General features: G+C 42.8%; 1 protein-coding gene across 1 annotated transcript in view; it reads right to left on the bottom strand.

The window, feature by feature from the left end:
* Positions 1-9,204: 9,204 nt before the first annotated feature.
* The window catches only part of BMP7 (bone morphogenetic protein 7), a 56,609-nt gene continuing 38,243 nt past the window's right edge, over positions 9,205-27,570 (bottom strand). Inside the window, exons 3-7 of the mRNA XM_038369711.2 lie at positions 20,313-20,461; positions 13,938-14,135; positions 12,034-12,110; positions 11,245-11,355; positions 9,205-9,818 (exon numbers count right to left, since the gene is read on the bottom strand). Coding sequence (XP_038225639.1) covers positions 9,669-9,818; positions 11,245-11,355; positions 12,034-12,110; positions 13,938-14,135; positions 20,313-20,461 — 685 coding nt within the window. The 3' untranslated portion in view covers positions 9,205-9,668. The remainder of the gene's footprint in view (positions 9,819-11,244; positions 11,356-12,033; positions 12,111-13,937; positions 14,136-20,312; positions 20,462-27,570) is intronic.

Genomic DNA, 27,570 nt, shown 5'->3' with positions numbered 1-27,570 from the left:
TTCAAAAGATACCTGCAGCGTGAAGCTGCTATCACATGCACCAGGGTAAATTAGGAGCTAATCCACTAACAACACCAGCGTTTCGTCAATGTAAAACTGGTGTCAAAATGGTCTTCTGTGTTGGCTTTGATTACAACCAAAGCAGACAGAAAGAAGCACTTAGGGCAGACGCTGTAGACGTGGATTTAAAGTATGGGACACTACGATTATCAATTGCTGCAAAAAATCAAGGAATTTTTTTTTCTTCTGTTTGAACTGGGAAAAACTGTAATCAGTTATTGGTTTTTTTTTTTTTTTTTTTTTTTTTTTTTTTTTTGTAATGTGGAATCTCACAGGTTTCTTCATGTGGGAAAAGGGCTTGTGATGTTACAGTAGGAGAAGGTATTCAGTCTGTGTGTCTGATGTGAAGGATGGCCTTGTAGGCAAAGGAGTGGCCAGGGATTTAGCAGATCTGTGTGTGGGCTGAGCCTTGCCCCCCTCGCTCAGAGAGAGGCACCTAAGCCATCTGATTCCAGGGCAGTTTGTGGATCCCTAGTGGAGCTAGGTGCTTCCCTTCCAGGCTTAAGCACCTATCACTCCACACAAAATGGCGGGAAGGAGGGAAGATGTTGGTGGCAGTGCTCACCTTATAATTGTTAGCCCAGTGGTTAGAGCACTCACCTGGGATGAGGGAAACCCAGGTTCAGGTCCCCTTTCTCTCCCCCACGTATGGGGTATTGAACAGGGGTTTGTAACATCTCAGCTGAATGCTCTAACCATTGAGTTATGGGACACTCTGTTGTTGGACTCTCTGTCCCTCCTGTTGCACTGTGAATAAATAACAAGAGCGATTGGAGCAGGCCCAGGGTGTCCCAACTCACAGGTGGATACCCTAATCTTGGGGCTACATAGCCTGTCACTGGCCTAGGGACTGTTCCACTGTGAATAGATATTAAAATAATCATTGGGAGAGAATAGGAATGACACTAGTTCTGTGGTTAGGACACCCACCTTTGAGGTGGGAGACCCTCTGGTTCAGTCCCCCTGCTCCAATTATTTGTTCATTAGTCATTCCAGTAAGGCAGTAAAACTTCATTGAAAGCTCTTATAATTCTGAATCCAAATGTGGGAAAGAGCAATTTTAGGCACCAACAGGCTCACTTCCTGGTGATCTTGCATACAGCATTGTTCCTGACCCTTCTAGGAGTCCTGAAGGGTAAACACAAACTGAAACTAAACCTCAGATACTCACATAATCACCTGACTGCAGGAGCTGGGGCTTTAAGGAAAACCTCAAATATTGAGACTCTCAATACAAGCAGAAGAGTTGTCAGTACTGGGGTGGGTTTACATCCACCTGTATGTACAGGTGATTCTATGGATGTGTCCATTTCAGGGGGAGGGAGACTACTACTACTATTGACTGTAATGGGTTTTGTACCTGTATAACAAGTCCAGAACCTCACCCAGGTTAGTGGTGGTAATGAAAAAAATCAAGCAGTTCTGCTCTGTACACAAAGTAAACATGCAGAAGGGTAGTTTCCATCCTAGGCTACACTAAGCGGTTACGTGGTTTTCCAAAGAAAGCGAACGGTCTGGCTTGCCTGCTCTCTGGGTAAGTGGTCAAGCCGCCACATTTTTAAAAGCAGTAGGGCTACAAGTGTACTCAAACCACAGCAGTGGTTAGGACACGCCACAGCACCCTAGGAGCTAGAAAATTCCTGGGCAATGCCACGCGGAGATGAATGTGAAATTTAGTGCTGGGCAAACAAAGATTAAAAGATTTGGAAGTTGACTTTGCTTTAGATAAGCACCAAGAGAGCTGGGTGCATGCCTGGCTCTTTGAAGCTCCCTCCCTGACCTTCTCCTTGACTCTTCAATAGTTCCACTCCATCTTTCCCCCTCCCCCCACATCTTAATGACCCTACACTAACCCCAAGTCTCCTTCTCTGCTTACAACCCACCAGTGGTCTTTGCACCATCACAAGGCCCAGCAGCTCTAGCGACAGCTATGCTTGGCCATAACTGCTCTTGTATTGAAGCATTTGGAAGTCTGGTGTCATATGGCCCAGAGTTGCTTGCACTCCCCAGAGCATCACAAGGTTTGTATCCAGCAGCCATCAAGGAGCAGAGAGGAAACTGTCAAAGCTAATAAGCCCTGCAATGGGACTGTGAAAGGCTGGAGGGTTATGGAGTCAATTGACTCAGGATCATGCCACGGGACTAAAATGCAGTGTAGACATTTGTGCTCAGGCTGGAGCCTGGGGTCTGGAGGCTGGGAGGGGGGCTGGGTGGGGGAAGATCTTGGAGTCAGGCTCCAGCCTCAGACTGAACATTTACACTGCTTATTTTAAAGTACCATAGCACGAGCTCCATGAGCTGAAGTCAGTTGACCCGGGCCATGGTGTCTTGTTTTTTTGTTTGCCATATAGATGTACCCTGAATGTATCCCCTACACTGGCAAACAACATTCACACCCTGCTGTGCTGCTGGAGATACCCTGTTGCCCCCTTCTTTGCACTGGCTTGCAGAGCAGAAGCTGTGCACCGGGGGAGAGAACTGTGTGATCTCAAGCAGGTCATTTACCCTCTCTGTGCCTCTGTGAAAGGGGGAATAATAGCACTGCCCTGCCTCAAGGGTTTGTGAGGATGAAGATTGTGAGGCACTTAGGCACGACATTAATGGGAGCTAAAGAAGTACCTGAGGTAGATCTGCACCATTGTCACGGATAGGGGAGAGTGCATCCCCCCCTCACCCCAAGCACTCTGAGCAATTCTGAGAGTTTGTGCTGATACATTCTCATCTACTTCTCCACATCACCCCCTGCCTGAGGCTGTGTAGACCAGACTCCCTACCAGTATTTATAGTTACATGTTCTGTGCCTGGTATGTGTGTATAGTATTGCACCAGCTTTTACTGTTGACTTCTCAGTAGTAATGTGAAACCAAAACTGTAGATAGGTTGTACCTGGAATGGGTGACCAAATGTCCCAATTTTATGGGGACAGTCCTGCTATTTGGGGCTTTGTCTTATATAGGCACCTACTGGCCCATCCCTTGCTGTCTGGTCACCCTAACCTGGAATCAGTGGTGCAATTGAATTTTTTTTATTTCAGAAATAAAACAGCCTTGCTGTTAGGAAAATCAGCTGTTAAAGTCAATCTAGTCTGTGGTCCCAACATCTGCAAGAGAATTCTAAGACCGATCGGGCACCAAAATAAATTGCTGGATTTTTCAGAAGAGTTCATGATCTGACACACTGGTGGCAAATAACCTAGAAATAAATCCACCTGCATTGAACAGTTTGCCTTCATTAATCAAGTCAAAGTTCATACCACTTTGTCATCTGCTATATGTTGATACTCCCTGCTCTGAAGCTGTCACCAGCACCATGTTCTCTCCCCCTTTAAAAGGGGGGGAAAAAAGGTGAACTCCAAACCAATAAGTGCATTCAGGCCCTACACAATCCTATTCCATTTCACAGTTCAGCTGAAATTGCATGTGCAGGACTAAAAAGGTAACAAAACCCACAGCCAGGGCTTGATTTAACTAAGTGCTGACAAAGCAAAAGATGACTGATGCGTTAATGCTCCCACAATCCCCACTTCCTTTAAGAGTTGCCTAAAATAAGACCATTAGCCCAGGACTCGGGTTTTATCGAATCTATGGAGAGCCTGTTAACACTGAACGCTGGTGCAACTGCTTCTGCAATCACTTTACTTCCCCGATTGGAAATGGAGAAGTGCATGTTTCTGATTACATGGCAGTCCACACACACACGCGCACACACACACTGTAATAGAGAGTCAAGCCCCCAAAGTCCCCCCCATCCAATTCAGCAGTATATGCATTCCATGTAGATGCCCAAACTGACGCTTCTGGGATCATGTTGATTTGAGCAAACCAACTGATAATTAACATAGGACCTAATCCTGCAAGCAGCTAAGCATGTAACTGTGCTCATATGAGTATTGCCATTGGCTTCAGTGGAACCACTCATGAGCAAAAGTAAGCACTTGTTTAAAAGTTAGCAGGAAAGAGGACTTAAGTTCATTCTTCCTTATCTTTTTTTTTTAAAAAAAATCCTCTATCTAGTTTCTGTATTTTACTTCCTTAAACATGTGACCATATTATGGTCCTCAGTGAAAGAAGGGACATTCATTAGATAGGATCTTACTCGTTTTATCAATTCTAATGTCTGCATTAAGATAGCAATACTCACATTTTAACATTCTAAACCACCTCACACTTACTGTCAGCAAATAAGAGACCCAGCAACAAGCAAAGGAATACAAATGACAAAACCTAAGATACTGTGTGGGTTGAAATAAACCTTCATGTTAAAGTCTTTAAAATCTCTGAGGTTATTTAGGTGTCAGCTGACGAGCATAAGAGTAGAGTGGGGGAGTGGAAATAGCACACATTTTTAAGCAGTAGATAAGTTATTTTTCTTTTTAAATCAGACTCCACTCTTAAAGCAATCATAATGACCCACTTGTGGCTCTCTTTGTACCCGGGTAATGAAGAACCATAGTGTTAAGTTCCATAGTTGTTGCCTCAAGCTCTTCAGTCATTATATGATAAATAAAAACTTCAAACGGGCTTCTTTTTGCTTAATTGGGCTGACTTTCTCTCCAGGAGGAATAGCTAATATACAGAGACTACTGTGTCCATGGCAACAATGGAAGTTGTCAATAGAAGTAGCTGGACAAACATACACTGTGGATGCAAATCACTGACTCAAAAGCAGAGTATTTCTGGCTTTCTTCCATCCAAAAGTGTCTCTTTCAATTGCAGGCAAAGCTAAAAAGAGTGAAATAGAAAACTCTGGATGAAATTCTGAAATCCTTGGCAGCAACAGGGATGTTACCTGAGTAAAGATTGTAGCATCTTATCAGCTTAAGCACAATGACTGACTATAATGGAGCTGAACTCCTGAATCTTCATGAAGCAAAAAATAACATCCTGGAAGCTCAGTCAGAAACTAACTTACAATAACTGACCTATAGAATATTCTAAATGTGCTTTATAATGTCATTAATCAGACAAATCTAACCACTCTGAAGCCTGGGCTCAGTGGGGTTTTATGGCCAATGCCAGTTTACAGTAACATTCATATTTGTGTTAAGAATTCCCTTTCCAAAACAGTAGGTTCAGAGACAAAGCTGCAGTAGCACTATGGACTGATGGGAGGCTAACAAACTGAGAAGTGGATTTTTGGCTTCCAGACAGGGGTTGCAGCTGCTGAGCATATCTAATAAGTCAGTGGTTCTCAAACTGGGACCCTGAAGTGGGTCACAACCCTGTTTTAATGGGGTCACCAAAGCTGGTGTTAGAGTTGCTGGGGCCTGGGGCGCAAGCCAAACTGCCCAAGGGCTTGGGCCCTGGTGCTCTGGTTACAGGCCCCCGGCCTGGGGCTGAAGCCCTTGGGCTCTGGCTTTGACCCCCTCACATGGAGCAGTGAGGCTCAGGCTACGTGGCCGGGCTCAGGCTTTGGCCCCATTCCCCTGGGATAGAAGGGCTTGGGCGGGCTCAGGCTTCAGTCCCTCCTCCTGGGGACATGTAGTAACTTTTGTTAACAGAAGTGGGTCACGGTGTAATGAAGTTTGAGAGCGCCTGCTAAGTTTTGTGTGTGGCAAAGCTGAAGAAAAGTGGCATTTAAACATATTGGCTGGATCCTTCTCTCAATGAAGCCAATGGCAAAACTTCTAGTAGGGTCAGATTTTCCTATCACTGGAGTTACTCTGGATTCGCACTAGTTGTAAATAAGAAGAATCAGGCCCATATTGTGAATTAAGGAAAGAAAATGAACCTTTTTCTAAATACACTCTGGGTATTTAAGCCCTGATCCAAAGCCAACTAAAGTCAAAAAGAGTCTGTCCACTGACTCTTCACTGAGCTTTGAATCAGGCCCTTAAACATTGAGGGGTTCCACTTTTTGTGTGTGATCCAAGTGAGACTCTTTGGAAAACGGTGTTTGTGACAAGGTCAGGCCAGGTGGCTACAGGAGAGTGATAGAAGGCAGATATATTAGCCCCAGGTTAAATGGTCCCTTTTCCCTGGGTAAGGTAACAGGGAAGGTTCCAGAACAATCAAGAACTTTCTGGAAACAATTAAGGCAGACAGGCTGATTAGAACACTTGCAGCCAATCAAAAAGCTGCTAGAATCAATTAAGGCAGGCTAATCAGGGCACCTGTGTTTTAAAAAGGAGCTCACTTCAGTTTGTGGTGTGTGAGAGGAGCTGGGAGCAAGAGGTGCAAGAAGCTGAGAGTGAGAAGGCATACTACTGGAAGTCTGAGAAGTACAAGCATTATCAGACCTCAGGAGGAAGGTCCTGTGGTGAGAATAAAGAAGGTGTTGGGAGGAGGCCATGGGGAAGTAGCCCAAGGAGTTGTAGCTGTCACACAGCTGTTACAGGAGCCACTGTAGACAGCTGCAATCCACAGGGCCCTGGGCTGGAAACTGGAGTAGAGGCTGGACCCGGGTTCCTCCATCCCCCCCCAACTCCCTACTTGATACTGGAGGAGTTGAACTGGACTGTGGGTTCCACCAAAGGGGAAAATCTCTGGCCTGTTCCATGATTCACTAGGTGGATCAGCAGGGACTACAAGGATTATTCTTCTTCCTTTCCCCATGCTGGCCAGTGATGAGGCTAACTGAGTGAACGGCAGATTTGAGCCACGAAAGTGGCCAAACTGAGGGCTGCCGTGAACTTCTGAGGCGAGACAATCCGCCAATAACTGCAGGACCCCCCCTAGGCAGAGGAGGAACTTTGTAAAATAGTTTATTTTAAGATCTTAGTGATTTCATCCAATAGGCCAGCAAATATATTTACATAAACTGGTATAATGCTGCACATAGTTCAAAGTAAACAAGAACCTAGAAATGTTGTTGAATGCAGGATTTGGATTTTTTTTCCCCCCTTTTCAGTAACCTCCATTGCAATACAGTGTGGTACCAATAGTAGGAAACCTCATGTCAGCAGCATCTCTGAAATATGCTAAAACACTCTCTCAATTAGAAAATGTCAGTTTCTTGGCTCATGGGTGGGGGTTGTGTTTTTTTGTTTTTTTTTTCCCTTTCTTGTGCCTCTATAATTTTATTGGGATGACTAAACTCTGAACTATGTTAACAGTAAACAGAACTAATTTACCCCCTGCTTCCTTGAAACAGCTGCTGACAGCTGCACTATAATTCAATCATGGATCTTTGCAATGCAGCCTGTGAAATATATTCATATTTTTTCTTCCCTCTACTGTATTTATACTTAGGCAGCAGCAGCAGATATTGACCATGTGCCCATGATGCCAACGTACAGAAACTGGTGGACATGGAAGCACTCTTGCAGAATAGCTGACACTCACCATGAAATATTAGTCACAACAAAATACCCTTTAGGTTTAGTGGGAATAACCACACATACACAAAGTTATTGGAATATCTTTTGTAAAGTCACAATGATTTATTCAACTAGTTTGTACAAAATGCCTCTAACAACTGCTCTATGAAAAGAACCAGAAATGTGTACATATATTTTGCCAACTGTTAATAAATATTTTCTTAAATAAGGAAACAAATGTGTTTAGAAGAGATGAGAATCATTTTCCTGAATGCGTGATTGAAAAGGAATTCAGAGATGGAAATAAATAAATTTTTTCCCACTTTTGTGACAATTATTTACATAAAATGTACAAAACAATGGAGTTGATGTATAGCCTAGCAACAGAGATCCTGTAGTGATGTTAAAAAAAACCAAAAAAACCCTCACAGGATATATAATATATGGATCCAGTACAGAGAGAGAGAGAGAGAGAGAGGGTGGTCAGGACTGAACTGCAATATACCAGTACTCTTGGGCACTAGTGGCAAACTCAACCTTCACTACACTAAACAATAACTAGCTCGGACCATCCAATGTTAACTTCATTGGTAGCACCTTAACTCCCTGTGCAAGCTTCACAGAAACCTAGAATATGTTGCATTGGTGGCTTATACACATACAACATTGAGTGGCATTTATGATTTGCATGACTTTATGCATCTCTCCTTTAAAACAACGGACACATTGAGGCAGTCACAGGCCAACCATTTCTCTTTGACATTTCATCTAAGGACTTCTCAGAAAAGGCTGAGAATATTTCAGTCACCATTTTGGAGCTTGACCTAGTAAATATTGGGCCAGATCCAGATTTCAGTTAAATCTCATGTAACAAGGGTTAGAGCCAAGTCAGACCTACAGACTCTTGATTCCCACTGTAGATGTGTGGTGCATTTGGTAATGCTGACTGGTGATCAGGGCCTGATCCAAGGCCCATGGGACTCCTCCTGTTCCTCAACAGCCTAATCCTGCTGCTATTGGAAATCCAGTGGTAAAACTCAGATCTACTACAATGGAATTAGACTTGGGCCCAAAGAAACAAGCTCCAACTCATTTTCATATAGAGCTTTTTTGTTTTTGTTCTCTCCCCCCACTTTTTAAAGGAGGAAAGCAACCAGTCTGGATTTCAACTATGGCTTAAAAGTAAAAGAGCAGTTACTTATTCATGGAGCCAAGCAGTTTTCTTACTACAGATGAGACTGACAGTAAGATAGGAGTCACCCAGAAAATACAGACCCAGGGAACCAAGATTACAAATGTCATTGTTTCTTTCCATATTAAGGACCTGATCCTGCACAGTGCTGGGTGTTCATTCAGCACCATCCATTTGCTTTCATCTCCTCACAGGATCAAGCCTACAGACTTGCAAAATTGCAGCGGGCTGATCTGCACCCATTGAAATCAATGGATATTTTTCCTATAGGAGCAGGATTTTGAGCTTGCCTTTCATAACCTTGTAAGTGTTTGAGATGTCCAGGTTGAGAGTTGGGTTACAAAACAGTTTGGGCTTTATTCATTATTATTTAAATTTTGCTCTTAGCTGTTTTAGTACAGAGTAAATTTAAATTCTTGTTGGTAGCTGAAATAGATATTCTCCCTGACATAGAAAATATATATCAAGATAACCTTGTGCTTTGGAGTTATTTTCTTCAATTCTTTCAATTCCAAAAGAGATTTCTAGACTTTTGTCCTTTTTTAAATTTGAGATTATCCAGATATTTTTTGCTAGTGCAAAATTTAATACTGGAAGTTCATGTACTTAGTCTTTTTCTCCTGATTATGAAGTTGGATAAACCCAGGGTTGGAGGTAATCCTTTAACAAAATATATCTCCCCCCTCCCCCCCTCAGGAACATTTTACTGTGAACAAGTTTTTACAGGAACAACAAACATTTATTACATTGTGCATAAACACACCAGATACTCACCCTGGATGGATTTGTTTAAAAAAAAAAACGTTCACAATCAACACTGGTGAGTTAGCCATCTTCTGAAAGGCTCATTTTGCAGAAGTAAGAGCAATTATTTTGGATGGGCTTGATTTTTAAACGATTCCTCTGTCTTGTTTCACTTAGCACCAGTTTGCAGACTCATGTCTATCATAAGCTAATACAAACTTTACTCAAATGCCACTTGGATTCCAGAATTTGTTCCACTATCTCCTGTTGATTCTGCACCTTCAGAAGCATGGTCCCTACAAATTGTTTAGTTTTTTTTTTTAAGGAAGTCCAATACAGGAGACGTGCATCTCTTTGCAATTCATATAAAAACACTCTTAACAGCCACTTTCTTTCTTTTTCATTCCTCCAAACCTAATGGCAGCCACATGCCCGTACCACCATGTTCCTGTATTTTTTCAAGATAACATTGGAGCTGTCATCAAAATAGAGCACTGAGATGGCATTGAGTTGTGTAGGAGCACAGCATGGCTTCGGCACAGTCTCTGGGTTTATAAAGTGAACCTGGGAAGGGGAAAGGAAACAATGTTAAGATTTTTTTCTTCCCCTCCCCCCCTTTTTTTTGGGGGGGGGCAAACCTTCCAACTTGCATGTATGCCTTTGACACATTGACTTGTGTACAAAAATACCTCAAGGTATGCACACAAAGTGAGATTCACAGGCACACTTGGGCATGCCTAAATTGGGAAGATCTGTCTCTCCTTGGTTTTCCTTCCTTGCAAGGGTAGAGCTGATGAAGTCTAGTCAGCTGACAGGTCTAGAAACTGAAGTCCTTTCTATGTCCAGTGAATAGTCAGGCACTGGATACAGGAAGGACTTTAGTGTATGCTTCTTCTGTATTGCTGCAACCCTGTGCTGAAGAGGATGAACGTTAGCAGTAAGGGAGGGGGGCAGAAGAGTGTATCACCAATACATTTGGGAAAACTGATTCATTTTAAAATAGCTCTGACCCAAACTTGAATCAAGCTCAGCCTTTTGTAGGGCCTTGAAGATGAGTTTCAACTAGAACTGGATGGGGAGAAGGGGAAGTGATGGGGACTCTGTACATTTTTAACTTTTCTGAATGGTGCTTCCCCCTCCCAAAAAAAACCTTTAGGCAAATAAATTAAAAAAAAAAAAAGCATTAGTTTCAATGGCATTTCCAGCCCGTTAGACTCCTGCAGTAGCATGTAGCTATGCAGCTAAGGACGAGTGATGAAGGTCGCACTTGTTACAAGCAGGTGGAAGTTCTCTAGGGTTGATACTTGATGACACTGTTCACTTGCCAGTTTAAATCTGGAAGAGATAAGATCCTGCAGCTATTCCTCTTCATCTATTCTCGGGAGCTGGTCCAAAGCCCACTGAAGCCAATGAAAAAGACTCCCATTGGCTTCAATGGGCTTTAGAGTAGGTCCTTCATGCACTTGGCCTATTCCCAAAAAACAAACCCACTAACTGGGCTATACTTGGGGGATCAAGGAATCCTCCATCCCAGTCTACTCTCCAGCCGAAAGGGGAAAGGAAGCAGAAGTAGGGCTGATCTGTACTGTTATGGTTCTAGAGGCCCTTCCCTAATCCACTCCCTGCAGTTGCATGCAATAGATCTCCAGGGAATTTTGTGCAAAGGAGGCTGACCCCCCTCCCCTACCTGGGGCCCTCCATTCCTGCCCTTCCCCTCTGGAGCAGTGAGACTGTGCCATTTGTGTTTACATCTAGGGCCCCTCTACACTTATGGAGCATGTTAATGCTTGCAACAAAGAGATTACTTCCAGGCCAACTATTAATTCAGGCCATTCCGCTAGACCTGTTTAGCCAGATGCTGAAGGCATTATGAGCTAACACAGACCTTGCTTTTCTGGCTAGTTCTGAGGAGTTTGCTTGCATGAAATTATTCCAGTGAAGTATTGATCATAGTTAACAGCCTTCATTATTCAACTTAAATTGCACCTACCAGTGTTTGTACAATAGCATGGTTTGTAGCATTCATGTAGGAGTTCAATGGGAAGGCACATTCTCCTTCACAGTAATATGCAGCATAGCCTTCTGGAGCAATTATCCAGTCCTGGATTAAATTGATGTTAGATCATAGAGAAAAGATGGATTTAATTTCATTGTACATTATTCAATCAATTCAAATACATGCAGGCAGTCAAAAAATAGTGGAAAATGTCTCCACTTAAACTAGCTGCTGTAACAACATGATCAATTGCAGCACCTGTTTGTAAAGTGCAGTGGGATCCTTCAGGATAAAGTGAATACTTTGTATATAGCAGAAGGATCACTTCATCCACTATTGGAATGCAGCTACCTCCAGTGCACAAAGTAGGAGCTGGTTACCAGTGTCTAAAGGAATTCTCCAGTAGAAAGTGAAGAACACTGTGTCCAGTTGAAACTACAGAAGGAGTTTATAGGGCCAGAAAGTAGTGCTCTGAATTTAAAATTAGCCATAAAGCTGTGGGCTTTATCAAATTTTCAGCCACTCTTAAATTGCCCTCCAATTTGCATGTTCCCTTTTGTGCATGCAATTAGTTGTGCCAACATACAGGCAAACGCCCCTTTTGTGTATGCAAAGGGCAGTGAATTAACATGTTTGAATGCACACCCATTCTTGTAAGCAGAGACATTTACACACAAAATCAGAGGCTAAAAATGTGGTCCATGAGTGAAAGTGATTAGCCAAATGACAAATGATTGATTGAAAAGGCATCATGTCTCCCAGGCCTGAGCACAGAAACCTTACCTGCCAGCCAAGATCTCTAAAACTGACATAAAGTTCGTGTTTCTTGCAGGCTTGCCGCTGATCACTGCTGCTGTTTTCTGAGTTGGGGGGTGTAGGGGTGAAAAAAAAATGAAACCATCAAGTGAGATTGTGTTGTACAACTGGATGTTTCAGTGCCATTTTCAAATGAAAGTAGGGCCCATTAAGACTAATCCCTCAAAGTCTGAAGCTCCCCAGCACTGACATCTTTGGCAACATTGCGATGGGGAATGTGGTGTGGCTTGCCTTTTGCAGCCATGCACAGCTTTACAGCACTTGTCACTTTCATTTAGCTGTTTCAGTCTCTTGTATTTTAATAGTAAAATAATGGCTGGATTCAATAAATATAAAATGCCCATCTGGTTTCTACGCAAAGCCAAGAAAGCCCTGGGAATTTTTTTTCAGGGCTTTTTCTCTCCTGTGTGGGCTTCTAGTTTGCAAAACAAAAATCTATTTTCATCGTGCAAGAGAAGTAGGGTGACCAGATGAAAATGCACAAAATATCGGGACACATGGGGCAAGGAAAAAAAAAAAAGCAGCCCAAGCTGAGTTGCCGAAGCACCAAAAAAAAACGGCCGTTGTGGCCAAAGCTGCAGTATCAGGACAAATGGCGTCCCGACCATGCGTTGGTTGGGAAACGGGGCAAAGAACTAAAAATTGGGACTGTCCCGATTTTTATCGGGACATCTGGTCACCCTACTAGGAAGGCACTCTCACGTATACAGTGATGAGCTTGGTATAAGAACCTATAGAGAATAAGAATAGTAAAGTGACTCTAAAGAGTGGCACCCTCTCAACATTCCTGTGTTTCTTTGAGTACTGTCTACTGCTGACCTGTTAGTCCTGCAAAGGCAATAGAATCACGGGAGAGTGAGCAGGAATCCATTATCCAATGCATCACAAGTTCTGACTGTTGACCCATTGGGCAGGATCCACAAAGGTACTTAAGTACTTCACCCCCAGACTTAGGCAAATAAGTCCCATTTTCAGGTGCCACTGCGATTCTCAAAACTCTTGCTCAGCTGCTGCCTAATGCTGTCGAGGCGTAAGCTCACTCTGCATCTAAGCTTTTGCATTAAAAGTTCCCTAGGTGCCTATGTTTCTGCTTCTGAGCATGCATGCTACAGCTGCCCACTAGGGGTCCAGAACCTGTCTCCTCTCAAGCCCCAAAGGGATTCACAAACGGGAATATGGGCGTTCTTCTACAACTAGCATTTGTGGCCCAGTGTGGTAGATGTACTCAGAGGCAGCCAAGATCTACATAAAACAGCCAGGGAAGGAGGGGACCTCCCTAGTAGCCCAGTGGTTGAGCACTCACTTGGGAAAAGGGAGACCCCTCTCCCCCACCCCAGTTGATGTTCCCTCTCTGCCTGCTGGGGAAAGGATTTAAACAGGGATCTGCCATCTCTCAGGTGAGTACTGCAACCACTGGGCTATAAAGTGAGATTGACTTTTCATCCTTATTTGTTCCACTTTAATTGACTTTCTCTGGCCAAAATTGAGATTAAATATTAATTTGAAGATCTAAAATACAGTTCAGGTCAATTGAAACATTATTTCTATTTTGACCATGTTTTATTTATTTTATTTTTTACTATAACTAGTAAATAGTTTGAGTCAAGAAATTTGTGAAAACTGACCTTTTCCTACACCAAAAAATTTGTTTATGACAAATCAGCATTTTTCCAAGAAACATTTAGTAAAAAAAAACCACTCTAGTCTTCAAACCAGTGACAGATAAACATTTGGATGATGCGAATATTCAAGAGAAAAAGAGAGCATATTGCTTGAGCACATTAGAGATTGTTTGTTTCATTCTGGTCTTTACAAAACAATACAGACATATCTAGTACCCAGACAAACTGACTTGGCAGCCTTCACTGTACCTGCAATGTTGGACACCCGAAAAGCTTCCTGGTTTTTTGGTGTTTTCGATCGATTCTGGCTCCTTTGTTTGCCTCCTGTGGAACGAATACTGCGGAGATGCACTTCTGTGGCTTTGAAGAATGCTACCGTGAAAGGCTGCTTATTTTGTGGGCCATGTCTTCCGATAAGACCAGCCAGTTTGGGATTGATGCTTTGTCCTTAACAGAAATATCAACAACACAATCAGCCTATAAGAGGAATTGCTATAACTTTCCATTTCCACCAGCAATATTGAAGACAACATGATTGAGACAACTGGCCTATATCCCACATATAAAATTCCCATTGAAGCCCAAATGCCTGGATCCACTGATGGAGTGGGCCTAAAATGAATAAGCAAATCCACTTCTGAAAGGAATATCTCAGTACAACTAACTTCATTTTATATTTGAATGTAAAAGTCAAATAAAATGCTTCTACAAATAATTATTTTACCCTAAATCAGCTTTGCATTAGATTTTCCTGCATTCTTTAGAGGGGTTTCTTTAAGTTCACCAACCTATAACTTGAAGTGATCCCATAAAAGGAACCATAAACCTCAGCCCATAGAAACACTCAATTCCCATTGGAAGGTTATTAACTTGAAATAAAAATGCTTTGTATTAAATGTTGATATAGTTCCAGATATGTTGCATTTGAAAGAAACAAATAGTTCAGATATTTAGCAACATTTTATTTATTGCCACATCTGTCACACACAGCATCCGATGAAGTGAGCTGTAGCTCACAAAAGCTTATGCTCAAATAAATTTGTTAGTCTCTAAGGTGCCACAAGTACTCCTTTTCTTTTTGCGAATACAGACTAACACGGCTGCTACTTTGAAAGCAGCAGTACTGAATCAGATAACTTGGTTATCGATACATTGTGATTATTGCTCATTCCTTTTCTGACACAGGATTTTTAAATTAACTTTAGTTTTGGTCAAAGGTGCCTGATTGATAGTCCAGGAGACTGAAGTCAACTATTTACAAAGATAAGGTATAGATAGTTGCTGTACAAATTTGCCCCTGGACCCTCCCCCCTACCCCAGTGTGTCTCAATTGTGTTGTGAAGGGACTATTGCCTGGAGACCACCTCAATCTCTATAACCAACCAACCTTAGGACTCTGGTAGTAATGATGATGGTGTTTAATTCACGCCAGTTTTGATAGTGGATTTTGTGATGTTTGTTAGGAACTGAACTGGGACTTGCCAAGTAAGTCAAAGAACAGCTGAGGCTAGTCTTAGCATGGTCTACATTATTCCTGTCAACATAGCTATTGCCTCTCGGGGAGATGGAGTAGCTACACCAATGGGAGAAGCTCTCTCTCGGCATAGGTAGCGTCTTCACTAAGTGCAGCAGTGGCGCAGCTGCACCAGTCCAGCTTCACCGCTGTAGCGCTCTAAGTATAGACAAGCCCTCAGTTACAAGCTGAACCACATTGGCATTGGCATTTTGGAAGTGAAAGGATCTGTATTTCCATTAGCAATCCACTGAGTGCTTTGGTCCTCCGGTTCTTACTGATTTCTAAGTGCAATATGAAAAAAATGGCAACAAAACAACCTGGTTCTCTAAGGTGAATTTCCATAACTGCTGTTTTTAAAGCATTTGTTCCGTAACAAGGGAATGGCCCACACCAGTGTCTCAAGAACCACTGTCTCTATTAGATCTTTTTATCCCTTCAAGTTTAGCAGCTTTTTGAGTACATAAAAATGTTAAGATGGAAAAGAATTGCACCTGATCACAGCTCAAGGCTAACAATCGCCAATTTACATTTGCTTCTCTCACTCTTAATTTGTTTTAAATAATTCACAACACAAAAGGACAAATTCTTTCCCTGTGCAAAGCTGGTGTACATGGGATTTGCACAGAGAATCATAAAGTGTTTGTTACATCAGCATGACTGCTTGGCAACTAAGCATGACCTACATCTCATGGCTACAACCCCTTATGGTTCCCTATGTGGGGAGGAGATAGGGTTAGACCTGTAGATATGCTAAATGGGATCAGGCAAACTTATCTCCTAAGGATAGGACACTGGGTCAGGCTTTCCATGAATGAGACCTAAGTCGTATATTGTTCGCCAGTGAAATGTGCCGAGTCATATAAATACCTGTTTATATATGTAAAGGTATGTGTGTTGGTGGGCATGAGCACCTCCACTTGATTGTATCATTTTCATTCTCCGTTTAGGCCCTGTAAATTTGGCCAGATAGTCTTCATTTTACACAGCGAGGCTGATCCCAAAAAACACTTAAGCATGTGTGTAGCTCTAAGTACATGAGTAGTCCTACTGAAGTACATGGAACTACTTGTGGTCTTAAAAACTACACATGCTTTTCTGGATCAGGGCCGTATTCCATTTTCAAGAACAAGTTTTAGCCAAAAATGAGCCAGAATTCATCTAGTACTGCATTGATTTCCGCCCTCTTTCCTCCTCCCCACCTCCCATTATCAACATGAAACTTTTTCTGATTGCACTGCCATTTTAAAAAGGCCATGGTTTTGAGAGAGTAAATTATTTTTAGTTGCATCATCTCACTAACAAGAACTTCAGCAGCTTGCAGTTAGTGACCCAAAATCAGTGGTTCTCAACCTCTGGCCCACAGGTCACTTGCGGCCCTATCAGCACAGAGCTGTGGCCCACGTGACATCCTCAGGGCCATACACATAGTACTGGATGCGGCCCACATAACACATTGTGGGCTGCAGATGCGGCTCACAAAGGTAAATAGGTTGAAAACCACTGCCCTAGATCCACTCCTAGTTGATTCAATGGGTTTGCATGAGGGTAACGGAGAGCAGAATTTGGCCAATGCATTAATTTAGGGAGAGGCTTGAGTTTTTTTGGTGACAGAAAGTTACTTTTGCTGTAGCAAATCTCTCTCTCAGAGTACAACTTTTTTGCTTTATGCCCTATTTAAAAAAAAACCAAAAAACGAAAAATGTTCTGAGTAAGACCCATATCATAGAGCTATTGTGTTCCTCATTCATTAAATTGTGGGGGTGGGGATCCACAGTTAAGTGACTAGAACTAAGTATGTCAACTTCCACCTACAGCCAGGGACCAAATTTCAAGGAAAAAAATATTTAAGACATCTATTCCTAATTAACCAATTATGTACTTATCTAATACAAAATAGAGCTGTATTCTCCAATCAGATTTCAGAGTAGCTGTCGTGTTAGTCTGTATTCACAAAAAGAAAAGGAGTACCTGTGGCACCTTAGAGACTAACAAATTTATTTGAGCATAAGCTTTCGTGAGCTATAGCTCACTCAGAGAATGCAGACCATTTGTGTTTAAGAAGCCGCTTTTTTTTTTAACTAAGAAAAACAGGATATGAAGCAACAAGTAATAGGCAAAGTAAACCTAAATAATCAGCTGTTGTTTCTATGTATTATGAGGGCGTGAAGTGTTTCAGAGCTTAGGGTGACGGGATGTCTAAGGCTAATGAATCATGTTAGTGTTTCTCTCACTTGTTGTTCGAGTTTATCCCAACTTTCTAAGTGTAAACAAACATCCTTTAATTCCCCACTAGTTGCTGTTTTTGACGGACTTCTCTGGCATGATTGTAAAGGAATATGAAGAACAGTTAAATGAACTAATCTGTTTTGTATTATTTTATCTGGACAGTACTTTTGACTCTTCCCTTCTATTCTGGTTGCATTTTATTCATGTATAGAGAGAGACACACAAAATAACTGGTACAAATTCTAGACAGAACTTGCCAGGTTTTCAGTTTCATTACACACTTTAAACTCAGGCTGTATCCACTGAAAGGTTAGCTACATTCAAAAATTTATAGTTTTGCATCAAAGTCATGCTATGTTTGCAAGTCTACAGAGTCGTGACATGACAACCAGGTGAAACTGCAGGAGTGCGCAGTTTGTGTGAACCCCAAATGAAACTTGGGCTTGGTAGGACTTACCCTTGCAGCTCAAAATGGAAGAAAATGTTTGCTTGAATTCTGGAAAATAATTCTGTGCTTTATCAAAATAGATTGAAGAAATATTTCACAAGTTTGTCTTGAAAGTTAAAGACCAAATTCATCCCTGAAAAAAAGTAACTCCAGGACTGAATTTGGCTGCTTGCATTTTAAAAATTAAACCTATAATTGGCACAAATCTTTGCAGTCTCATTTCTCCTGTGTGTGTGTGTGTGTGTGTGTGTTTTAAACCAAAACCAAGCCTATTTGTAGGAAGAGATTTTCAAAGGCACAACTGGCATTTAGGTGTCTAACTCTCATTGAAAGTTGATGGGAATTAGGCCCCTAAATTGTCATTCTAGGCCTTTGAAAATCTCTCCCCAAGCTTTTGCTCGGAGACAGGTTTGTATATGGGCCCAGTTCTAACAGTCTACCTACCTGCTTTTTCTGAGCAATTACCATAAATGCATGCACAATTGTGGTACTTTTTTGCATTCAGGATTTTGAAAATCTGGGCAAGATGTCCTAATCATCTGTTCCCTTATTGCAACTGCTATGATCTTATCTGCTGTTTATTCCATAGGCCTAAGAGCATAATATCTATTTATAAAATGCTATGCACATTTCTAGTGTTTAAGGCAATACGTTATTAATGTAAATAATTTAAGTTATACTATAGTCAGACTTATTGCTTACATAGTCACAATTTATGTAAGTCCTATTGCTCCCTTGTATGCTCACTCTGCCAAGGTTTCACTACTTCCTATAGCCATGATTTTCTCCACATGGAATACACACAGAGCCCGGAAAATATTTCTAGACTGCAAGGGCTAAGCACCTAGCAACATAATCAGAAGATAAAGACAAAGTGGTTCATTCTGCCCAAGACACATGGCTTGTATTTTCTAGTATCGATGAAGTGAGCTGTAGCTCACGAAAGCTTATGCTCTAATAAATTTGTTAGTCTCTAAGGTGCCACAAGTACTCCTTTTCTTTTTGCGAATACAGACTAACACGGCTGCTACTCTGAAACCTAGTATCCATAGGCATTCATCGTAACTTAAGCAATTGAAATCTTTTAAATTTCTGGTTGGATTAATTCTCTCTGTTCATAAAGAGCAGTCTTTTGAGACTCAAGCAAACTCTGAAAGATAATTGAGAAGGAGGCCACAGTCAGTTTTACCAAATGAACATAGAAACAAAGACATTGCCATATTGGATCAGGTCCAAGGTCAGACCAGTTTTGTATCTCTGATGCTCTTCCTAACTCTCTTCCTAACTCTCATGGGCTTGCATCACAAGCTGGCTGAAGAACTCAGAGTACATAGTGTGTCAAGCCATTCCTCATGTTTCACTGGTAAAAATTGATTGGACTGTTTATGTGAAAGCATTTTCTTCTCAGCAGACTAGACTTGCAAATCTAGATATGTGTTGGGGCGGGGTGGAAGGCAAAAAAGAGACAGCACAGAGCAAAGAAAAATGGCCTGGGTGGGGAGGAGCAGCACAGAGGATCAGGGAAGAAGCTGTGTGTGGAATAACTTTCTTTGATTCACTTGAGTGCTTGCTACAGTTACAGCGACCAGTATTTCAGATGCTCCAGTTTGGGACTATTGCAGCTGGGGAGAGAGGGAGAAAATCATTTGCTAAATGGAAGAGGACAATGGTGTCTCTGTGGGTGGGGAAGGAGGTCATGCCTTAACGATTCCTACCTAGTGTTAAAGAGAAAACATGGACTAGATCAATCAGCTGAGGATTTAGCCTGTACAGTTTTTTTTCTCACTTTCTAATGTAATATAATTGGAGAACCTCAGCAATTAAGACTTTCCTGACATTTCCTTCCCCACCCACAGAGACACCGCTGGAAAAAGTATTTACCAAATTCCCCCCCCCACCCCCATCAATTTTAAACAGTGAACCACTAGGGCCAGAGTATTTATAAGTTTGGTTGAGCCAAAAGAATGGCCAATTTATTTGTGCAGCTTCCATGACTTCAAGTACAAATAAAGTAAATACATGTGCAAATTAGTCATGTGCATGTTACTAGATTGCACATACAATCATGGTAATTGTGTGTGCAAATTAGGGCTCGGATCCACTAAAGCAGATGCTTAACTTTGAGCATCTTAATAGTTTCTTTTGAGATGCTTAAAGCTAAAGCATGTGCTTATGGTTTTACTGGATTTGGACACAGATTTATGATTGTCTTGAAATCAGGTGGTGGTGATTTAGATATGTTCAGAAATCGGATGATGGGTTAATATTGTAACTTTGTAATTCTTTTCCAACATCTGCATCTTAAGAAAATTCAAGACAATCTTGAGAAATCCCACTCAAATGAATGACTACTGAGTGCATTCAGACTAGTCCTGACTGGATTTCTATAGCCAAAATGGAGACTTTTTGATGACATTTACTCTCTGAAACTTACCATCTATACTCTCAACTGATAGCTGCAGACCGAGATTGTGTTGTGGATTTACCACCCAGTGATTACTGGTTGCTGTAATATCAAACACTAGCCAACCTTCCTCTGCAGCCCAGATTATTCGAGTGTCAAGCAGGAACAAATCTGAATCCCTGAAGAAAAAAAGAAACCGTTACTTGGATTTTCAAATGGAAATAATTTACGGTAAATAGCCATTCAAGTTGTTGCTTTAAGCAACACAGCTGGTAGCCCTTATCACAATACACAAGTTATGTCACAGATAGACAACTATGCCAACCTAAAAGCCTTTTTTCCTGAACAATGGGAAGATGGATTAAAGTAGATTTAATGTGGTTTGGAGCATACATATTGTTACAGCTAATATGTAATTACAGCTAATCCTACTAACGCAATTTTTTAAATGTTTTCCAGGCAACTATGTGAACAGTTTTTGTATTTGCATATGAAACTTGGTAATTGGGCATGCAAATACACCTAATTATCCTTTTTCCATGCATAATAACCTGATTGTTGTGCATAATCATGGCAACGGTGCAAGCAAATTGGAGCATAGTTGTGTGCCTTTTGCAAACACTAACATATATAATGTCTTTTAAAAATTTGCTCTGTTGAGGCTACATACAATTGAATAAGGATCATAACGCAGCATTACGTTGTGTGGTAATGTCCTTTCAATCTATTGTTTAAAAGCTAAATAAATAGACACACTCTCTGATTATTTTGGACCAGAAATTGAGAACAAGAAATCAAAACTAATCAGAATTGGAGAATACTTCAAGGACTCAGATGGGGCTGTGGTAATCATTCTGGGTCTTCAACAATTTACCGCTGAGATGAGCTGCAACTGAAAATCTGGTAAATTGCAAGGATTACAAAAAGAACGGGGAGTACTTGTGGCACAGTAGAGACTAACACATTTATTTGAGCATAAGCTTTGGTGGGCAAAAACCCACTTCATCGGATGCATGCACTGGAAAATACAGTAGGAAGATAGGTTTCAGAGTAGCAGCCGTGTTAGTCTATATTCGCAAAAAGAAAAGGAGTACTTGTGGCACCTTAGAGACTAACAAATTTATTAGAGCATAAGCTTTCGTGAGCTACAGCTCACTTCATCGGGGGGTAGCTCACGAAAGCTTATGCTCTAATAAATTTGTTAGTCTCTAAGGTGCCACAAGTACTCCTTTTCTAGTAGGAAGATAGAGAACATGGAAAAAATGGGTGTTGCCATACACACTATAATGAATAACTCTCGTTATAGCGTGTATGGCAACCCCCATTTTTTCATGTTCTCTGTGTGTGTGTGTGTGTGTGTGTGTGTGTGTGTGTGTGTATATCTATATCTTCCTGCTGTATTTTCCACTGCATGCATCTGATGAAGTGGGCTGTAGCCCACGAAAGCTTAAGCTCAGATAAGTTTGTTAGTCTCTAAGGTGCCACAAGTACTTCTCATTCTTTATGCTGATACAGACTAACACGGCTACCACTCTGAAACCTGTCACCATGCAAGGATTACAAAGGTTCTAAAAAGGAATGGATCTCTTTCATCAGACGCCAATGCAAAGAAATAACTTGGATGATAATAATAAGAAGAAAATTGGGTAATGGTTTAGCTACCTCCAAAAGGAAAAAGTCTTTACAAGAAGGATGGAGACAGCAAGGTGGTGTCCGGACAAGCCCTATAGGAGATTCTTTCATATTTTGTAGCGTGCAGATAGATGTTGGAGAGTAACTGTAGCTTTTTGAGTAAAGAAAAACCTTGTAAAGGGATCAGGAAAGTTCTTTTATTGTGTTCCATAAGCCTGGGGAGGGCCAGATTAATCTGTTTTATAGACTTGTCAGTACAAACTTTTTTAACGTCTTTAGTTCACTCTGGGCCCCTTGTTTGCCTGGAACATCATGTGATACAAAAATCTAAAATGAGAGGATTTATATGGCCCCCAAAAGCCTCAAAAAAGTATATGAACTTTACCACTGTGTGGTAGGGAAATATTATTATCCTTCATGTTTTACAAATGGGAAACTGAGGCAACAAAAAAAAATGCAATGACTTGCCCAAGATAAGAATCTAGCAGAGCAGAAAACTGAACCTCATTCACTTGGGTCCCGTTCCAGTGTCTTGATCACATGGCAATCCTTCCAACCTAGATAGGTCAAGCTATACAGTAAGTAATGGCTTTAATCTAAGGGTATGTCTACACTACGAAATTAGGTCAAATTTATAGAAGTCGATTTTTTAGAAACTGATTTTATACAGTCGATTGTGTGTGTCCCCACACTAATGCACTAAGCGCATTAAGTTGGCGGAATGCATCCACAGTACCGAGGCTAGCGTCGACTTTTGGAGCATTGCACTGTGGGTAGCTATCCCACAATCTCTGCTGCCCATTGGAATTCTGGGTTAAGCTCCCAATGCCTGATGGAGCAAAAACATTGTCGTGGGTGGTTTTGGGTACATGTCATCAGTCGCCCCGCCCTCCATGAAAGCAACGGCAGACAATTGTTCCGCGCCTTTTTTCCTGCGCGCCCCATACTGCTTTCAGCAGATGGTGCAGTAGGACTGCTAACCATCGTCGTCATCCACCGCTTCCACTGGCACTCTGCTCTCCTAGTGGTCTCGCAGGGCTGCTTCTGCTGCAACTCTGCTCAGTTGCTCTTGTCTCGCCATACCACAGCAAGCGTGCAGCCCATTCAGCTGTTGTGTCCTGGCAGCAGATGGTGCAGTAGGTCTTCAGAATTGATCATCCAACCACCGCTTCCCCTGCAACTCTGCTCTCCTGCAGACGCGATACCATGGCAAGCATGGAGCCCACTCAGATCACCACGACAGTTATGAACATTGTAAACACCTCGCACATTATCATGCAGTATATGCAGAACCAGAACCTGCAAAAGCAGACAAGGAGGTGATGGCAGCGTGGTGACGAGAATGATGAGGACATGGACACAGACTTCTCTCAAAGCACAGGCCCCAGCAATTTGGCCATTCTGGTGGCAGTGGGGCAGGCTCATGCCATGGAACGCCGATTCTGGGCCCGTGAAACAAGCACAGACTGGTGGGACCGCATAATGTTGCAGCTCTGGGATGATTCCCAGTGGCTGCGAAACTTTCGCATGCGTGAGTACACTTTCATAGAACTTTGTGACTTGCTTTCCCCTGCCCTGAAGCGCAAGAAAACCAAGATGAGAGCAGCCCTCACAGTTTACAAGCAAGTGGCGATAGCCCTCTGGAAGCTTGCAATATCAGACAGCTACTGGTCAGTCAGGAATCAATTTGGAGTGGGCATATCTACTGTGGGGCTGCTGTGATCCAAGTAGCCAACACAATCACTGAGCTGCTGTTATCAAGGGTAGTGACTCTGGGAACTATGCAGGTCACAATGGATGGCTTTGCTGCAATGGGATTCCCTAACTGTGGTGGGGCAATAGATGGAACGCATATCCCTATCTTGGGACCGGACCACCAATGCAGCCAGTACATAAACCGAAAGGGATACTTTTCAATGGTGCTGCAAGCACTGGTGGATCACAAGGGATGTTTCACCAACATCAACGTGGGATGGCCAGGACAGGTACATGATGCTCGCATCTTCAGGAACTCTGGTCTGTATGAACAGCTGCAGCAAGGGATTTACTTTCCAGACCAGAAAATAACCGTTGGGAATGTTGAAATGCCTATAGTTATCCTTGGGGACCCAGCCTACCCCTTAATGCCATGGCTCATGAAGCCATATACAGGCACCCTGGACAGTAGTCAGGAGCTGTTCAACTATAGGCTGAGCAAGTGGAGAATGGTGGTAGAATGTGCATTTGGATGTTTAAAAGCACGCTGGCACAGTTTACTGACTCAGACCTCAGCAAAACCAATATTCCCATTGTTATTACTTCTTGCTGGGTACTCCATAATATCTGTGAGAGTAAGGGGGAGATGTTTATGGTGGGGTGGGAAGTTGAGGCAAATTGCCTGGCCACTGAATACGTGCAGCCAGACACCAGGGTGGTTAGAAGAGCATAGCAGGGTGTGCTGAGCATCAGAGAAGCTTTGAAAACCAGTTTCATGGCTGACCAGGCTACGGTGTGACAGTTCTGTTTGTTTCTCTTGGATGAAAACCCACCACCTTGGTTCACTCCACTTCCCTGGAAGCCAACCGCCCTCCCCTCCCCCCTTCGATCACCGCTTGCAGAGGCAATAAAGTCATTGTTGTTTCAAATTCATGCATTCTTTATTAATTCATCACACAAATAGGGGGATAACTGCCAAGGTAGCCCAGGAGAGGTGGAGGAGGAGGAGAGGACAAGGCCACACTGCACTTCAAAACTTATTGAATGCCAGCCTTCTGTTGCTTGGGCAGTCCTTTGAGGTGGAGTGGTTGGGTGCCTGGAGCACACCCCCCCCATTCTTGGGCATCTGGGTGAGGAAGCTATGGAACTTGGGGAGGAGGGTGGTTGGTTACACAGGGGTTCCAGTGGCGGTCTGTGCCTTTCCTGCACCTCAGGAAAGGCATACGCCGGAGCATATCAGTTTGATCCTCCAGTAGCCTCAGCATTGCATCCTGCCTCCTCTCATCATGCTGCCGCCACCTTTCCACTTGATCCTGCCACCTCTCCTGTTGCTCCCGCCACCTGTCATCTCATGCGTCCCTCCTGTCCTCGCATTCATTTTGTGCTTTCCTGGACTCTGCCATTGTCTGCCTCCACACATTCTGCTGGGCTCTTTCAGTTTCGGTGGACTGCATGAGCTCAGAGAACATTTCATCGCGGGTGTGTTTTTTTTCGCCTTCTTATCTGCACTAGCCTCTGGGACGGAGATGTTAGTGGCAGTGTTGAAACATTTGCTGCTGCAGGAGGAAAAAAAGGGAAAGTAAAATTGAAAAAGACCCATTGGCCATTTAAAAGGAGGAGCTGATGTTTTCAGGTTAACGTGCAGCGCAGAGCCAACTAAACCCCCCACACACCCGATTCTCTGGGATGATTGCTTCACCCCTCCCCCCAATATGTGGCTAACAGCGGGGATGATTTCTTTTCAGCCACAGGCAAACAGCCCAGCAAGAACGGACACCTCTGAATGTCCCCTTAATAAAATTCCCCTATTTCAACCAGGTGACCATGAATGATATCACTCTCCTGAGAATAACACAGAGAGATAAAGAACGGATGTTACTTGAATGCCAGCAAACACCGGGACCACACACTGCCATGCTTTCTTATGCAATGATTCCAGACTACGTGCTACTGGCCTGCCATGGTAATGTGTCCTACAATGGAGGATGCAATAAGGCTGCCCTCCGCAGAAACCTTTTGCAAAGGCTTTGGGAGTATCTCCAGGAGACCTTTATTGAGGTGTCCCTGGAGCATTTCCACTCCATCCCCAGACATGTTAACAGACTTTTCCAGTAGCTGTACTGGCCGTGAATGCATCCCAAGTCTTCAGGGAAAATTAATCATTAAACACACTTGCTTTTAAACCATGTATTATATTTACAAAGGTACACTCACCAGAGATGCCTTCTCTGCCTTCCAGGTCTGGGAGCCTGGGTTGGGAAGGTACTGTTTCCAGGGTGATAAACAGTTCCTAGCTGTCGGGGAGAACAGTTTCTCTGCTTGCCTGGTGTGTGCTGTCTTCAACGTCCCCCTCATCATCATCCTCCTCATCCCCAAAATCCTCATACCTGTTGCGTGAGACTCCCTTGCAGGAGTCCACGTACAGGTGTGGGGTAGTTGTAGGGGCACCCCCTAGAATTGCATGCAGCTCTCATAGAAGCGGCATGTCTGGGGCTCTGACCCCGAGCGGGCGTTTGACTCTGTTTTTTTGGTAGGCTTGCCTCAGCTCCTTAAGTTTCATGCGGCACTGCTGCTGGTCCCTGTGATAGCCTCTGTCCTTCATGCCCTTGGAGATTTTTTCAAATATTTTGGCATTTTGTCTTTTGGAACGGAGTTCTGATAGCACGGATTTGTCTCCCCATACAGCAATCAGATCCAGTACCTCCCGTTCGGTCCATGCTGAAGCTCTTTTGCAATTCTGGGACTGCATGGTCACCTGTGCTGATGAGCTCTGCAAGGTCACCTCTGCTGATGAACTCTGCATGGTGACCTCTGCTGATGAGCTCGCCACTCTGGCCAAAGAGGAAATGAAATTCAAAAGTTTGCAGTGCTTTTCCTGTGTACCTGGCTAGTGCATCTGAGTTGAAAGTGCTGTCCAGAGCGGTCACACTGAAGCACTCTGGGATAGCTCCCAGAGGCAATACTGTCAAATTGCGTCCACACTAACCCAAATTTGACCCGGTGATGTCTATTTCAGTGTTAATCCCCTCATAGATTCATAGATATTAAGGTCAGAAGGGACCACCATGATCATCTAGTCTGACCTCCTGCACAATGCAGGCCACAGAATCTCACCCATCCACTCCTGCAATAAACCTCTCACCTATATCTGAGCTATTGAAGTCCTCAAATCATTGTTTAAAGACGTCAAGGTGCAGAGAATCCTCCAGCAAGTGACCCATGCTACAGAGGAAGGAGAAAAACCCCCAAGGCCTCTTCCAATATGCCCTGGAGGAAAATACCTTCCCGACCCCAAATATGGGAATCAGCTGAACCCTAAGCATATGGGCAAGATTCACCATCCAGATACCCAGGAAAGAATTCTCTGTAGTAACTCAGATCCCTCCCCATCTAACATCCCATCACAGGCCGTTGGGCCTATCTACCATGAATTGTTAAAGATCAATTAATTGCCAAAATCATGTTATCTCACGATACCATCTCCTTCATAAATTTATCAAGTTTAATCTTGAAGCCAGATAGGTCTTTTGCCCCCACTGCTTCCCTTGGAAGGCTATTCTAGAACTTCACTCCTCTGATGGTTAGAAACCGTCGTCTAATTTCAAGTCTAAACTTCCCGATGGCCAGTTGATATCCATTTGTTCTTGTGTCCACATTGGTACTGAGCTTAAATAATTCCTCTCCCTCTCTGGTATTTATCCCTCTGATATAGTTATAGAGAGCAATCATATCTCCCCTCAACCTTCTTTTGGTTAGGCTAAACAAGCCAAACTCCTTGAGTCTCCTTTCATAAGACAGGTTTTCCATTCCTCGGATCATCCTAGTAGCCCTTCTCTGTACCTGTTCCAGTTTGAATTCATCCTTCTTAAACATGGGAAACCAGAACTGCACACAGTATTCCAAATGAGGTCTCACCAGTGCCTTGTTTAATGGTACTAACACCTCCTGATCTCTACTGGAA

The sequence above is a fragment of the Dermochelys coriacea genome, chromosome 13 (genome assembly GCF_009764565.3).
Source record: "Dermochelys coriacea isolate rDerCor1 chromosome 13, rDerCor1.pri.v4, whole genome shotgun sequence".
Taxonomy (NCBI): domain Eukaryota; kingdom Metazoa; phylum Chordata; order Testudines; family Dermochelyidae; genus Dermochelys; species Dermochelys coriacea.
Note: the sequence above shows the minus strand (reverse complement) of the source record. Positions and strands in the feature narration are given on the sequence as shown.